Here is a 17,415-nt window from a genome sequence, read left to right as displayed (position 1 = left end):
TTACAACAATACAACTAAACAAGCTTCTTGTGTTTCCATATATATAGCTTAAGCTATAAATGCTATTCTCAGAAAAAGTTAATTTGCCTGACAACAAAAATCAAGGAAGGGGGCTGGGGATATAGCCTAGTGGCAAGAGTGCCTGCCTCGGATACAGGAGGCCCTAGGTTCGATTCCCCAGCACCACATATACAGAAAACGGCCAGAAGCGGCGCTGTGGCTCAAGTGGCAGAGTGCTAGCCTTGAGCGGGAAGAAGCCAGGGACGGTGCTCAGGCCCTGAGTCCAAGGCCCAGGACTGGCCAAAAAAAAAAAAAAAAAAAAAAAATCAAGGAAGTTCTTCTGTTTAATGTTAGTCTTCAAGAGATGTGTCCTTCACACAAATTTTTCCTCCTCATGTATATTAACTCATAAAATCATAAAGAATTTTCCTACTATTTAGGAAGAGAAAACTCTATTATTTTCATTGTTATAATAAAAGTACCTCTAAAAGAACAGCTGTCTAAAATTTTTTAAAGAATGTAAATTTAAGAAAAAAAGAGTTCCAGTGCCACCTATATCTGTTTTATTGTTGAATGCAGAATAATTGTAGTTATATGTCTGTTATGACTTAAAGAAAATCATTGGGTGCTGGTGGCTCATGCCTATACTACAAGCTACTCAGGAGGCTGAGATCTGAGGGTTTGAAGACAGCTTGACCAGGAAAGCCTGTAAGACTCTTATCCCAAATTAACTACCAAAAAATCTGGAAGTATACCTGTAGCTTAAGTGGCAGAGCATTATATCTGAGAAGAAAAGATCAGGGACAGTGCCCAGGCCCTGAGTTCACGCCCCAGGACCAGCACATGCACACACAAAATCTCATCCATGGAAATTATGATTTTTCTTGTTTATAATATTGGATCTTTATATGAACATTATGTAGAAACAGACCTTATACAAAAACCTCAACAATTAAGCAATACTGTGTTCAAACTTTCCCCAATCCAATCAAATAGATATATATTTTTTAAATCCTCTCAAGGATGAATATCAGAAATATAAAATGCCTGCACATTTACTTTTGTATGATTTTTGTCTTGACCATTTCAAGATATGCAAAACTCCTTTGTGTATTTTGCTGTTAGACATTTGTTTAGGAAACATGAAACCTTCACCCAATCACAAACCATATACATTGCTCCATTGTGACTTTTACACTGAGTCTCCTACTGAGTCCAAATCATCCGAAGAGAGGGGGCGATACAGGTCCTGTAAGATGAAGGGCAGGACAGATTCGTTTACTTGGATTTTGTGGGGGCCCTGTCGCTCTTTTAGGAGCAACTTCAAATGGGCATCCTTTGGTTTTTAATATTAATAGACCTTTTAAAGCCACCAACATCAGATAAGAGGAAAGGTAACAAGGGGGAAACCATGTACTTCGACAAATGGATGGTGATTCTACCTTTGTGGCAAGAAAAATACTGCCCGATCTATCACAAGCTTTGTGCCTTTGCTTGTGTCCAGGTGAGTCATGGCCTGTGACATCTGCCAAGGCCAACTCTGCTATTCTGTGTCTATGCAACTCTTCCACGAACATTTTCTTCCCATTCTCAGAGGAAAAGGAATGTGCTTTAACCTCACAAAATAATTTATCAGGAGTGCCAGCTGGCATGTATAATCAAGGGGTGTGATTTCATAACAAAAGACACTGCCCTTTCAAAATTTTATGTCTGTTCAACTGGAAGAATGCATAATTACTCCCCATCCAAGTCTCCTTCCCTTTTCTCCAACTCCTTGCCTATCACTTTCCCTCCTGTCTCTTTCTGCTACTAGATCTCTCTGTTGGTAGCCAAGCAACCAGTTCAGATCTGCAGTGTCTACACTTGGCTTCTTTTCAATTTTGTTCCACCCACTCCTCTCATCATCTGACTGATCATATAATCTACAAAAGTCAGTGCCGTGGGAGTATAACTGGGAACTTCATTCAACCTACACAACATAACACATTTCTTCCTGATGTCTTAAGAAATGGGACAAAAAAAAGTTCTTGGATGGGAAAAGAGCCTTACATGAGCTGCTTTGGGAGATAGTCAGACACTTTAGACAGCAATTTAAATAACCATGCTATGGAAAAGTAGGGAGGTTACTTGGTACATTGGTCTGGATATGTTTATAAAGCAAAAGATCTGACATGTAGGCTCTTAATACACGAGGCTATTTTGAAAGATCAACAAGAACTGACAGAAACATGATTTGAAGGGAAGAAAAATTTTTGTATATCATAATTAATAGATATAAAAATAGAACTTTTCTTATTTGTGAAGGAAACAAATTTATCTCAACAATATTTTTATTATAAAATCCACTATATCCATAAACAATCATCTTTATATAAAAATAAAAACCTGTTTGTTTCTTCATTTTAAAATAGGCTAAGATGTGTGTGTGTGCGTGCGTGTGTGTGTGTGCGTGTGTGTGTGTATGCATGTGGCTCTGTATCTGTACGCATGTGACCGTATGTGTGTGCATGGGGTTGTCAGCTCATTTTCCAGCTATGTTGCTAAGCAACCCAGAAGGAAAAAATAGAAGTAGCTACTGTTTTCTAATTTGCAATAAAAAGAGGTAATTTATTCTTTGAAGTGTCTTCTTTTAGCACATGCCATCTTTCATTTATTTCAGTATTTCCTGCAGAGGAATGTAGCCAACCATTTGAAAAGAATATTCACCAAATTTGAAACAAGATTAGTTTTTAGGGTTATTCTAGGCCCATTTTAACTGGGAGGAATGACTTGCTGCAGTTATCTGTGAGCTGAGATGAAAGCCTCTCTCACTAGAGCACCCAGGAACTTCTCCATGCACTGACATGGTATGTAGATGGAGGATGTTCATAGGTTTGAATGCTTGAAAACAGAAGAACCTTTTGAACATATGCAGCTAAATTCCACATCTTGGAAACTAAACCATCTTTGAACATATCTAGGATCTCGCTTACAACATGTGTTTAATAAATATCTTCAGGTATGATGATAAATGCTTTGTCCCTTTTAAATGAGGTTCTTACTCATAAATGGTTATTGTAATGGTAATTTCAATGGCAAAATGAAGGATCTTTCAGATAACTATACCTTGGGAAATGATTATATTTACCAACTGTTCAACATCTTAATTATATAAATCATTGACTACACAACTGGGTAGAGATGTTCTGCCTCAGGTGAACAAGATTCTTCTGAAGCAGAGAATACAGAGGGCAAAGATGCAAATTCTACCCTCATTTGACCAACAAAGAGCATATGAGCAAAGCTTTATACCCAGATGAAAGTGTTTCAACCCACGGGAGAGATGCTTACATCTGTAGCAGGGGGTCTCAAACACCCTTAATGTCAACAACTATACTCTTAATCCCAATACCTAGACCTAAGCTATATCAATAAATCCTGAACCAGAGCATAGCAGATCAAAAGACAGAGAAACATTCCTATGCTAGGTGTACTATCCAAAGTATACACTTGTGTAGAGAAAAGTTCTGGGTAACATTGACAAGAAAAAAAATCAGGTCTCCCTGATCTGGATCTCCCTGATGGACCCTTAAAAGATTAAATGAAATGGACTAATTCTATTTTGAGTGGATCATTATGGTTCCTTGAGACCAAGAAAAAATCCTCAGTAAAAAGCACTCACAAGGAATTGGAATATAGTCACTGGGTTTCTATGTTATTTTGTTTCTTTTCCAAGTGGGACCCAGAGTGGATGATCAAGTTCTCTGATATAACCCAGTCATTTAGTGGAGAAGCTAATGCCAAACTTCAGGTTTCCCAAACAATCTCACCCTAATTCCAGGGGAATCAGTGGTGAGAGGTAATTGGTACAACAGACTCCAAAGGGACTGAGGGCTAAATGAGTCTTCCTTGTGCCCCACCTTCAGATGGCTAATGGTTCTGGCAGCCTAGGCAGGAAGACTGAATGGAAGGACTTCCATTTTGGATGAAGATTAAGTTTATGAAACTTTGAAGTAGCATTTTAAAACATATAACACAAGAAACTCAGTTGAAGAATCCAGTATTTTAGCACAAGGGCTTCAAATATTGCTTATTAAAATATTCAGTGAATACCATCACAACATCTCCTAAGGGTACACATTCTTCCCACCTCGCTTCTGAAATCCAGACCATAATCTGCCTTCTATTTCTTCTAGGTACCATCCCCTGCTCTCCTTCTTAATCCTTTATTCTTCCCTTGGTATTTGTGGAAGGACAAACGGTGCTGGTTGTAAAGCAACAAGAACAGTACTTCCTCCATCTTGAATAAAAAGCTACCACCCCCACCCCCAACCCCATCATGTCCTCAGCATAGAAGAGCTAACCCTGTTTCCAGCAACTTTCCCATTTTGGTTTCCAAGCTCAGCCAATTTCTCTGCAATTATAGGAGTGATTAAAGAGAGGGTGCTCCAGGTGAATTTCATTTAGAAAACCATATGTCCTATGCACCCCATCCCCTTCTCCATGGGCTCTCAGCATCACCATTCTATGCTACAGAACAAACCCTCCACAAGTTCCTTCCACTGAATTAACAGCACTTTTTTTCCTGTTCCTTAAGTGTCTGGTGATCAGTAATGTCACCTAGTAAAACTCATTACAACGAAGGAAGCTTACAAACCAATGGTAATAAACTATGTGCATTCAAAGTAACAAAAGAGGAAGTTGTTTGTGTTTTCATGAGTGAACCAGCCAATGTATACTGCTTCTCAGAGTTACGATTTGGACAAGTTGATAAGAATGGAAAGCTCTGAGTTCTATCTGAGTTAAACCAAAGCAGTAAAAACTGACTTACTTTGAGTCATCTACCTTCCTTGGCTGGACTTATTCCCTGGAGACAAGGGATCTGTGTCAAAGTTCAGATAGACCATAAACAGGTAGCTTGCTTGCTTGCTTACCCTCTGCTTCCGCAGGCTTCCCGGGCTGGTGGGTGATGGACTTGGCGACTTGCCTGAACGGGGAGTAGAAAGCTGACTGCCAGGGGTTCCATTAACTGCAAACACACAGAACCACAAAGAAGATGGCAGAATTTTAATGACAATTCATCTTGTCAGAGAAATAGACCGAGAGGGAACATTGGCTGAAATTTAGACCTCTCATTATGTTCCCCCCAAAGCAGAACTTTAAAAAAGTAGTAAGCATCTAAAGATGTGTTTGATACAGGTTATATAATATTTTTACCTGCACTTTTTCACAACTTTCCTGTTGGATTTATTCATGGGGGTTTATGCCAATAGATAATAGGAATATGATTAAGGTCTTGAAGCACTTAGAGTGAGAAGAAGCTTAAGGCTTCAAGTTGCTAAGTCTTAACCCAGTAAAACAACATATCAGCTCAGATCACAAGTGACATTCTCAGTGACTTGATAAGACAGATCAGTGTGCTTTTAGCATTGATAAACCCTTTCTAGAAGTTTGTACATTATTTGTGTCCCATCGTCCCCAGCTTCATTGTGAGGCACAGGACAAAAAGTAATTGGCCACAGGCAGTGAAAGGAAAAACTCACAGTTTGACTTTGCTGCCAGTGAAGATAAAATCAGCTGTCTAACAGGTTCCAATGACTAGAATTCTATCTGATTTTCAACTTTTATACACCATTATCACTAAGCCAAGATAAAGCCACAGAATTCAAGGTACCGATTCTCTAAGTAACACCATTCAAGACATGACTTTTATGTTTAAAAAAAGATTTTAAAAAATAAACCTTAAGACATGATTTTCTAAAGATAGGAAGGCTGTCTCTATTTGCTTCCTAAAGACAATATTTCAGTTCCACAGTGAGTAAAGTAGAATTAAACAGGAGACACACACATTCAGGATGGAGGGCACATAATGAACACTTGCCATGAGGGTGGAGAGAGAGAGACGGTGAAGCCACTTACCTTCTATGAGTTCTAACATGGACACAGTATTTGACCTGACAATAACAAGAGGCAAAATCTCTTCTCAGCACTAAGCCAAGCACCCGTGGAAACCAATGGGAGGCCGTTGGATTATTAGTTAGGGATGGCTCAGGCTGCTCCTGAGCACACAGAATGAGATGCAGGATTCATCAGCAGATGCCTTTCCTGCGTAAAAGCTGACGTCCTCGCAGCAGCAGTGGGAGGTGCGGGCTCTGTCTTAGGCTACATCAAAGGTGTCAATTAAACCTCATGCCAACCCGGAGTCACAGCAACCCCCACCGACACATATTCACTCCGGAAGTCCCAGCCTGCTCACTCCTTTGCACTGAATCATAATGAAGTAGCACTGGGAGCAAGAGTCTGTGGTGACTCATCTGAGAGTCAAAATGACAATAACTTCTAAAGCCTGGCAAGTACCAGGCAATCTGGACAATCCCACAGCACTCAGTGGTAAGGTGTAACAGGTATTGATTTGTGTCTCCCCTGCCCCCGCCATGGCCATGTATTCATAAAAACATAATGGCCTACAGAAGTGAGGGGCTCCTTGTTCTGTTTGGCCTGCTCCTCTAAAGATCTTGAAATTGTCATAGACCCCATGCTGTGCTAATATGTAGTTTTGTCTTTGAAATGTACTGGATGACTGGAGAAAAATAAAACAAACTCTGGAGTTTTGTATTTTGTGTTTTGTTAGTTTATTTTTGCAGGGTGCGTGGGGGAAATTGAGCATGTTTTAGTTTACTTCAATGCTAACAGGTTTTGGGTGGGTACTAATCCTCCCAGGCTCTAAGAGAAGGGCTCAGAAATAGGGAAGGAATTCAGCACTGGATGAGGCAGAACCTACAACAGGTAAGGAAAAAGATACTGATTATCCCAGTTGGCTAGAGAACCTGTTTGATGAATGTAATATTTTCTTCTCCCACTTTGATTACATTTTATGTCTCCATGTTGTTCATAGACTCAGAAAACGTGAACACATAGGAAAGCAAACTCACTATTAACTTGTTTTACTTGGGAGATTCTAACCTTTTTAGAGGGTCGCAGGGTTCTGGGGATTGAACCTAGCTCCTTATATATGCTAGTCAACAGCTTTTCAGAGCCAGATACAGCTAGCTCATGCATATAGTTCTAGCTACATGAGAGGCTGAGATTTGAGGATAATAGTTGGAAGCCAGCCTGGGTAGGCAAATCTGAGAGACTCTCTTATGTCCATCTAACTAGCAAAAAATCCAGAAGCAGAGGTCTGGCTCAAGTGGTACAGAGTCAGCCTTGAGGGGAAAGCTCAGCAAGAGTATAAGGCCTTAAGTGCCAGCCCCAGTACAGACATACCCCCCCCGCCCCCGCCACCACGATATTCTACTAAGCTACTTCTCAGGCCCACGCTAACCAAAAATGTCTTTTTTTTCTTTTTCTTTTCTGTCTTTTTTGGGACATAAGGGAACACAGAAATGGAAGGACAGAGGGTGGACAAATGTAGCAGTGGTACTCAATAGGTGCTATGTTGCAAATGAACTATATAACTTGTGGATGGGGACAGGAGGGAGAAAGTGGGAAGAGAGTGAAGGAAAGGGTGACATTGTCCAAAAAGAAATGCATTCACTACTTGACTTATGAAATGGTAATCCTTCTGTACATCACCTTTATAATAACAATACAATTTTTTTAAAAGCAAGGCAAACCAACAGAAATTTGTACTTAGTATCCATTATATATGTATAAATATCTCAGTCTATTTTAGACTTCCTTCCTATGTATCAGTGAGCAGTTAAATCTTGTATATCTCACCCACGTCTCATAATAGCTCTATGAGGTAGGCAGTATTATTTTCACCCATTTTACAGATGAGAAAATTGAATCATAAACATGATGAGCAATTTCACCAGCAGAAATCAGGATGTAACCCAGTCAGTCCACAAACTATTCTTTTGCTACCACTTTTCCTTGTAGTACCAAGTTTCTAGACTACAAGTAAATTAGAAAAGTAATCATTACAATCAACTATTTTGACAGTTGGGTGCTGGTAGTTTGTATCTGTCATCCTAGGTGTTCAGGTGGCTGAGATCTGAGGATTAGAGTTTGAAGCCAGCCTGGGTAGAGAAATATAAGAGACTCTCTTGTCTCCAATTAATTAGCAAAATGCCAGAAGTAGAGGTGTGTCTCAAGTGGTAGAAAGCCAGCCTTGAGGGGAAAGCTAAGCAACAGTGTAAGGGCATAAGTTCAAGCCCACTCTCAGCACCAAAAATAAAAAGTATTTTGAGAGAGGAAACTTTAGGTGTTGCCACTGGAACTCTAAATGAGGTCACCCTGTAAAGGGAAGCTCTGAAACGACCCGTGAGAGGAAATGTGTCCTAAGCTCAAGGAAGCCCCTATTTTTGGGCTGGGCATGGGAGAGGAGAACCTACTACAAAAGTTAATAGCACAGTAGACATGTGGTGTTGGAAGGGAGAGAGCATTATGATTGGGGATAAAGGAATAGAGGCAGGAGTTGCAGAATGTGCAGGATATTAACATTCAGGTCAAGGAGTTTTTGTTTTCATCCAGAGGGCAAGGAGAACTTATGGGTTTTAAGTAGGCACCATGGGATCAGATTTGCAATTTCCAAAGCTCTTAAGTATTCTTGCCCTGTCAAGGATGGATTAGAGGGTGACAATATCAGCACCACAGGCTTGTCTCGTACAAAAATGTCCAAGTCATAGACAGAGTAACACATTGAAGGATGGCTTGTGCAGGGGAGCCATAGCCCAGGAGAGGGCTATAGAAGTGAGGAAGATGGAATGTTCTAGAAAAATTGGTGAGCTAAAAACTATTGAACTATAGGATGTGGCACTTGATGGAAGGTTCAAGGGAGCAAGTTAGGAAGGACAAGAGAGAGTTTGGACATGTTGAGTGGAAGCACCCTGTGTGACTTCAGTTCTGCCTTGCAGGCTGCTATAGCTCTTCTTGTTTTAGAAAAGAGTGAAATTTGGAGAAGGGGCTTACTCAAAGACACACAGCTGAAAGGTGTCAGGGCTACAACTGGTGCAGTTATGTCTTACGTATTCAGGAAGCACACAGCAGAGTTGTGTGCCCCACCACCTCAGGACACCTAGGAATTTCTATCCCATCTGTAGAGTTGGATTTTCTCTACCACTGGTGCCTTTGGACCCACTTCTGCTGTGTAAAGATACCTTACACACACACTTCCATTTACATTAGCATTTCCCTAGAATAAAGCAGCTTCCATGACAAATAATTCATTTAAAATCAAAGCTTTGTGGACCCAATCTGCCTGCTGATTGAGATTAACCTAGCAGTGTTGGCAATCTATTCAACCTTATTCTGTTGACTACCCCTGAACGTATTAGCAATGCCTAAAAATGGTTCCTGACACCCAGAAAACACTGAACATCTTATTGTTGAATTGTTGTTGGGATACATAATTTTCCTTCATAAGTCACTTTGTTGAATTTTTATTGTGTAACTCAGAAATCCTGGGTGCAAGTTAGAAAAGTGTTGTTACTTATTTACTGCTGTTTATTAAAATCCAACTTACAAATGGTATTATTTTCCAGAGGCCCCTATTAAACAATTCTTTATCAAGAATGGGAAAAAGTCAACTTAAATAAGATTCTCATTCCATAGTCAAAAAATTCAATCAGTTAATCATTTGAACCTAAATCCAGTCAACTCTGGATTAATAAAGAACTTCCTCCTATCCAGTTCTGATTTCTTTGTTGAGATCTTGTCTGTGCCCATTTTTCTTCAATCATAGGATTCCTTTGTTCTGTGTTGAATGAAAAATGTTAAACTTCATAATTGATAACTCAGAGATATCATGATGTGATCTGACTATACATCTGGCTATCAAAGGGCTATGGATGGAATCTTAATATAGGGTCCATATTGCTTTTTCGCCACTTGGCCTTCACTTGAGCCCACCAGTGTTTTACTATAGTTTTCCTTTGTTTAGTTTAGTTATTTGACATCAGGTGCTATTTGAAAATATTGCACACAGAACACTCCATAAACAGATTGTGAGGTTTAAGTAAATTATTGCAGTATATTTTACATCTGTTCTACTGCATTATTAGTTGTGCTTAATCTCTGACTGTGCATAATTTATAAACTGAACTTTTTCAAAGGTCCGTAGGAAAATGCTATCTCATCCAAGGTTGGTTCTCTCTTTCAGAGACCCTCATGGAATGTTCCCATGGATAAGGGGGAATTGTTCTACAGTTGTTACAGCAGAACACTAAATAATCCTCCTTATGAAGTGTCTGGCCCCACCTTTTTTCTCCATCATTTCAGACTGTAGATACCACTCTTTTATAATAACAATAATAAAGCCCACAATTCTGGGGTTCAATATCAATCAATCAGGATAGATAGCATACATTTACTGTATGCTAAACTTTTACTAGTCCCTAGAAAATAATGTGAAATCTCCTAAAGCATGCTGGAGATTGACAACTCTTGGGTGAGTTGTAATAATTGGCAATTCATTTTAAATGGCTGTAGACTCATATGGATGTTAATTGAACAGTCCTTTTTATGGACTCAAAGGGTTTCTTCTCTTTGTGATTGTGTAATCCTAGAACTCTCAGACACCAAGTAAGAGCTAAACTTATTTTCTTTAAGTGTCTCAAACTACTTTGGAAACCTAGAAGCAAGACTATCTAATTAAGAGATGAACAACTGCTGTTTTTCATTCAATAAATATTTTATTGTGTTCCTGATATATCTAAGACATGGTGCTAAACACAATGTATTAAAAAACAAAATGCATGTAAGAGTTGCCAAAATCTAGACTCCTACACTGTAGTATGTATGTAACTAGAAACTGAAGTGAAAATTCCCAGGGAAAAATTAAACTTCTACTGAAATAGAATGCTCCTAAGGTAAGAAAAACAATAGGACTTATAAGATACAGGTACTGGTGGATGGCTTGTTATTTCTGTGGAGAAGCCATGTATGGAGAAGTGAATAGATAGGCATGGCATGTGACTATTTGAAAATACAAGTGTCTCTTGAAAGAGGAGATCAGAGCTTAGTGATGATTTCTGTCTCAGTGCTACTCAGTTCTTTACACAAGCATCAGAGAATTGGTGAACTTTTGATCTGGCTTTTCTTTCTCTGGACACACAGATCTAAAAGCTGATATCAAACAAAGTTATGGAGAGAAGATAAAAAACCCATAAAAATCACAATTGACTTTCTCTGAAGGATCTATGAACTCAGCTGACAGCTGCTCCAGACTTTAAACCCAGTTGACATACACTTTGGCCACTCACTAGAATATTCCTCCTGACCTGCTCAAGGATCAAACACCCAAAATAGTTGCTACAAAGCCTTGTATACATTTAAATAGGTTTAGAGTAATGAAAAATAATGTACATCTCCACTTGATTCTCATTCCTACTGTTTATAAAGATTTCACAATATTTATATTTATAATTTTGTTCTCTGATGAAACAAAACCTAATTCAATGATCTTAGCAACATTCTACCAGAGTCAAAAAAAAGCAAAAAATTAGAAAACGTTTCATAGGAATCTATCCCTTAATAATGAAAATTATACACATACATATATGTATCTAAATACATATATATGTAAATATATATGTCCTGAGGCTTGAACTCAGGGCCTAAGTGCTTTCGTTTGTACCACAGCTCACTTCCAGTTTTTTGGTGGTTATTTATAGGTAAGAGTCTCATGGACTTTCCTGCCCAGCCTGGCTTTGGAACATTATCCCCAAATCTCACCCTCCTATGTAGCTAGGATTACAGGCATGTGCCACCAGTGCCTGACCTAAAATTAATTTCTTACTAAGAAATTATATCTTATAGCACACAGAATTTTTCTTCACTGACTATTTTTATTCTATTTCCTTTGTCAGTTTAGATAATGGTTTTAAATGACCAAGACCAAATATATAAGCTGCAATATACTGCTATAACAAGAAATTCTAGCTTTCTTTTCCTCTTCTTCTTTGAATTGTAACACAGAGCATAAAACCTTTCTAACATGCCATACACCAGTGGCTCACACCTGTAATCCTAGCTACTCAGGAGATTGAGATCTGAGGATCATGGCTCAAAGCCAGCATGAGCAGTGAAGTATGTAAGACTCTTATCTCCAATAAATTACCAAAAGAGCCAAAAGTTAAACTGTGAATCAAGTGGCAGAATACTAGCCTTGAGCAAAAGAAGTTCAGGGACAGTACTCAGGCCCTGAGTTTAAACTCTAGGACTGGACAAAAAAAAACAACTTTGGACATAAAACTGACCTTGCTGTTATGCTATCTTCTTTTAGCATATAATGATGCTCATTTATCTCTGGGGTGTGGGGGAGACATGGCTCCATGGATGCCCATTTATAGGTTCACAGGGTAGTAATTTAGGCATGCTGCTGAGGGTCCTGGCTTTCTGCCTTAGATTGCCTCTCACTTTCTAGAAGAGACAGAAATCACTTCTCCCAGTCCTTGTCCATTCCTGTCCACTTTATTGAGACAAAAACAAAGGAAAGAAGAAAATGGCACATGGAGCCACCCAAGACGAAGAGAAAAGAGACTACTTGTTTGGGGAAGTGCTTTTTTTCTAATTCTAGGAAACCACCTAGTTAAGGTGGAGCTTTGATATTTTTTCTGAAGTGCCCACATACTAAGAGGAAGGGGAAAGAGAGGTGAACAGGGAAAGAAGAAAGGAAGACAGGGACATGACTCCTTGAATTCATTTTTTAAATGAATATTTACACAATAAAAGCCCTTATCCTCAAGAAGTCTAGGCAATTTCCATAGCTCCTAGCATGCTTTAGTTTATACATGTGTTCAACATTCACCCAGTAGTTACTATGAACTTGAAGTGTCATTGTATGTGTTTTGAACTTTGGCTTACCACCTGATAGGGTGGTACCTTGTGTCACCTGTGGCCATGGAGCCCCACGGGTTGCCCTGGCATGGCAGAGCTGAGCAGGAGCCTCCAGGGTGATAGGACCAAAGAATGTTTTGCCAAGATCCACTGGGAAGAGTAGATGTACAGTGTTTTGACACTGGCTATGACAGAGGAAGATAGCCTAGGCCAAGTAAGTATTAGAAACAGAAGTGTGCTCTGGAACAGCTAAATCACGATCGGGGAAAACTTACAGTAGCTTTTAAGGTGGAGAAGTGAGAGACACAGCTGGAAAACAAGACCATTGCCTTTTGCTGGAGATCAACAAGTTCAGACTTTAGTTGGCAGATGGTAAATAATGGTAGCAAATGGGACATGGGCCTGTGGGAAAGATGTTCAAAGCAAGGCACAGAGGCAGACAGGCCAGACAGCAGGTGCTATTTAGGACAGTATGGTGGCCACCCAGATGGGAAAGGAGTGTGGTGGCATTGTGAAAGAAAATCGGGGAGAATGTGAAACCAGGAATCAGTATGCAAGAGAATTCTGAGCTGAGGACAGAGCCCCTCTTCTCACACCACCAATTGCTTTGGACTGTCTCACTTAAAGCCCAACCTGGGAGCTGGGCTGGGGCAGCCCAAATTGGACCATTAACACCATTCACAAGCAAGGCCTCATTGAGGTGGTTCCTTCTCAGTCCAGGTTCCAAGTGGTGTGCTCACTGTATCAAGAGTGATTTCCTTTCAGACGCTACTTGTCTTGGCATCTCCAGCCTCTGCCTCTCCAACTCCATCAGGGTTCTCACTGTTCTCTGGCTTTATCTGATCTGCTTAGCTACTGATAATCCTAAGGGCTTTGTGCCTCAATTCACAACAGGTGGGAAGGCTCACTCACTATGCCAGGTGACATTAAGTACTCATATATAAGTCCTTGTCTATTGGAAACTTCCTCTGCACCTGTTAATTAGGGTTCACCTCTTCCTCCTCAAGGTCATGACCCCTACACTGTTACAATAAATGGCGTGTATGCTCTTTCTCAGTAAGAATTAGGCTACCTTGAAGCTAGGATGGGCTAGGATGGTGGTTTTATTATCTTTTTCTCCTTTGTAGACTAATGCATGTCTAGAAATCAGCAGATACTCAGGAAATGTTTAATTTACTCAGAAGGTTAACAGTAAGCTGTGATTAAAAAGTGGTTGATGTGGGATGCTGTCTCCAAGTAAACAGTAAGATAAAAGAATGGTTCAAAAGAGTATCTTGGAATCCTGTTTGGGATGAGCACTCAGGGGAGTTAATAGGTAAAAGAAAAAAGAACGTGTACAATAAAGAGAATGGCAGCTTATGCCTGTAATCCCAGCTACGAGGGAGGTAGACATATGAAGATCACAGTTTAAGACCAGCTTTGCAAAAAGACAGTGAGACACTATCTCAAAGTGCAAGCAAATGTGGTGGTATACTTCTTTAATCCCAGTTACTCAGGAGGCAAACTAGTTACTCAGATTTTTGTCTGAAAGCAACCTGGGCCAACACAGGAGACCCCATCTGAGTGGCAATCTAAAGCACAAAAGGTTGATGGTATGGTTTAGATAGTACTGGGTAGCCTTGTAAGTGTAAAACTCTGAGTTCAAACCAAGAAGGTGAAGGGAAGGGAAGAGGAGGAAAGGGAAAAGGTAAAGAAGGAGAGAAAAGGAAGAGGAGGCAGAGGAAGACTATAGGAAAGAGAAACAGAGAAGAAAGAAAGAGAGAGACTTGAAGAAAGTTTGGGCTTCTTAGGCAACAAGAAAGTCTAAAACACAAGGGATAAATGACTAGTCTCCTGATTTTCATGGTGTATTTTGTTTTCAATAAGTTTCTTGGGGATCCAAAAGAGAAAAGTTCCTCCATTGAGGATAGAAAGCTAATCTACATTAAAGCTAAAGATTAATAGCTAACAATGTGCCTTTGAAAGTGTTTGAGAGAAATCAAAAGCATTTGACAAATTGGTCTAGTGAGCTGATTAAAATTCTCTTCAATTCTCCAGCTTTGATTCTTGTCTTAAATGCATATGTTACATAAAATATTTTATGTAACTATAAAGAAAGTAAAAATTAAGTAGCACAATTGAAAGACTTTAAGGTTTCTGAGGGTCTCATGCAAATAAGTTATATCCCCAAGGCTTATGGGGCAGTGCTTCAGTCATAGTAGATGTTCATGACTAAGGCAGTGGCTTTTCTTTACTGCAAATACAAAGGGGGCAACTGTACCTCAGACCATCAGCTTCTGAAAGCCAAGAAATTTCATAGCTCATGGTTGAACTGATGGATTACAAATTACCCTTGGGTGGGTGGGTGGGACTTATGTTTGTCTTGGCTTTGAAAGAGATTCTGAGTAGAGAATGTCTCCTTATGAGAAGAAATAGGGTCTGTATTTACATGGGAATAAAAAGCCTGGACAAAAATATGCCCAAGTTCTAAGGACTCCAAGAAAGGGTCAAAAATGTGAAATTTTTACATTTTGGGAGAATAGTAGTAATGGAACTTCAAGACAGAAAACATGGTGTCCTAATAGTGCTCATCGTAAATGAAATACAAAGCCAAACTAAACTTTTTAATCAGTCTTCATTGACATCAAATTGGTGCATATTGTGTTTTCCATTTTGGAGATGTTTTGTTATAAATTCTCTGGGCACTAAAGAAATTTACTTAAGGAAATTTCAATTTTAAATTATATATTTGGTAAGAGGCCTGTTCCAAAGACATCTATATAATGATTCAAGCTATATTAAACACTCTTATATATTCTTGTTATTTTAAGAAGATTCTAAAAACAATTTTCCCAATTTCTTCCTTTTTTTTTTTTTGACACTACTGGGGTTTGAATTCCAGGCCTCATACTTGCTGAATAGGCTTTCTACCACTTGGGCACATCTACCAATATTTTTTACATTGTTTAGTTTGCATTGTTTAGTTTGTCTCTATGCCAGGGCCAATCTGAACTGGGATCCTCTTATTTATGCTTCCCTATGTTGGGATGAAAGTGTGTACCACTGTACCTAGACACGGGTTGAGATAAAATCTCACAAATTATCTTTGCCTTTGATTTGCCTAGGTTGGCCTCAAACCATGATCCCCCCTTCTTCACCTCAATCATCACCTCCCATGTAGCTAGGATTACAGGCTTGAGGCACCGTGTCTGGCTCCATTTTTCTAATTTCATAGTGGTTCTTCAGCGAATGTGCTAGCATGTGATTATTTAGAGGCTTGATATTCTTTTTATGTGTTATTGGGTTTCTGGTTTCTTTTACATCTAGCTTTGTGGGCATTCTTTGTAATAGATACTAATAATAATTCCACAGGTATGTGAATTATGTTACCTATAAGTTATTTAGGGAGCCTTGGCTGATGATCTGCTTCTTTGAAAAGGGCTCTTTGCTTTCATCTCTGCATCATTAGTGCCTAGCAAATGCTTGATACTAGCAGGCCCACCATAGATACATCTGAATATTAATAAACCACTTTCAATTCCTCAGTTCCTAACAACAGGAATGGGTAAGGGATAGAGGGAAGAGTTATTGGAGATTCTTTGTTCTGGTTCTAACACTGACCTACAAAGAAGAACTTCTGTTCCACACTGGCACACATCATGGTGTTTGGGCAAATTGTGCTGGTGTAGTAGGACTAATATTTACTCTATGCTGCTAATATATTCTAATGTTGTAAGTTGTAGTCTTAACCCAGGGACTAGACTAGTTATTTCCTAGAGATCAAAAGTCTCATAAATGTGCCTGGCACAGTGATTCAAGCCACCAGTGCCCAGCTATAAGTTATTTCATAGGCAAGCCCAACTTAGAGCTGTATTTTTTTTCTTTTACACACTTTTCAATAAGATCACATTATGGAGTCAAAGAAGGACTCTATGTAGGCCCTAAAAATCTTTGTATTTTCAGAGTACTTCTATCTTCATGAAATCAAGAGATGATTATAGTTTGTATCATTCGGTAATTCCCACTCAACAGTTGTATCATTCAATAAATAACCACCTTCCACAGTCAAACAGATTTCACACACTTGAGGCTAGAAAAATGGCACCTTGGTAACTGACTCATGTCAGTTTTAAGACCAAAACAGGGAAAGCCAGGCCTGAGAATCTCATTCTGAGAGTGTGCAGCCCACTCTAACACCAACTCCTGTCCACTGAGAGACCATCTCACTGAGTTCACTGCAGGGATGGACCTTTCCCACTCCACCAGGCCTCAATGCTTTTAACTCCTAAGCCAGGAAAGGAAACTGAGGCCAGGGTTATAACTGTCAGGTGCAAGTTGAACCAAAACAAATTGTAAACCCTCCACAGACCACATCTTGGTAGAATGAATGCCTTAACATTGGCTTTTGCTTTCTGGGAGACTAACTTTCATGATATATGCCAAACCCATAGGTGGAAGGCTTCCATTTGTGGGCTGGTCTGGGTTTCCTGACTTTTGCTAAGTACATTTTTTTTCCCAAGCTTTAAGTTTTTTTTTTTTTTAATCCTTTCTTTCTTACAGCCAACATGCTAGACTCTGGCAAATCTGTTCAACTACTCCAAGATGTTCTAAAATTATAAACCGGAATCATAGTCGGCTTGCAAACCTCATGCTCCGGCTTTGCACGCCCGCTGT

The 17,415-nt window shown here is 39.5% G+C and overlaps 1 protein-coding gene across 2 annotated transcripts in view; it reads right to left on the bottom strand.

Annotated features, from left to right (window-relative positions):
* Positions 1 to 17,415, bottom strand: part of Dclk1 (doublecortin like kinase 1) — a 327,731-nt gene that overhangs the window by 82,903 nt on the left and 227,413 nt on the right. Inside the window, exons 6-7 of one of the 2 annotated variants that reach the window (XM_048341503.1) lie at positions 4,914 to 5,008; positions 984 to 1,249 (exon numbers count right to left, since the gene is read on the bottom strand). In XM_048341503.1, the coding sequence (XP_048197460.1) occupies positions 1,193 to 1,249; positions 4,914 to 5,008 (152 nt within the window). In that variant the 3' untranslated portion in view covers positions 984 to 1,192. Of the gene's footprint in view, positions 1 to 983; positions 1,250 to 4,913; positions 5,009 to 17,415 lie in introns of those variants that run through there. The other variant, XM_048341504.1, reaches the window with a different exon arrangement.

The sequence above is a fragment of the Perognathus longimembris genome, chromosome 3, assembly GCF_023159225.1.
Source record: "Perognathus longimembris pacificus isolate PPM17 chromosome 3, ASM2315922v1, whole genome shotgun sequence".
NCBI classification, from domain to species: domain Eukaryota; kingdom Metazoa; phylum Chordata; class Mammalia; order Rodentia; family Heteromyidae; genus Perognathus; species Perognathus longimembris.
The sequence above is the reverse complement of the archived record's forward strand: the minus strand, read 5'-3'. Positions and strand labels throughout refer to the sequence as shown.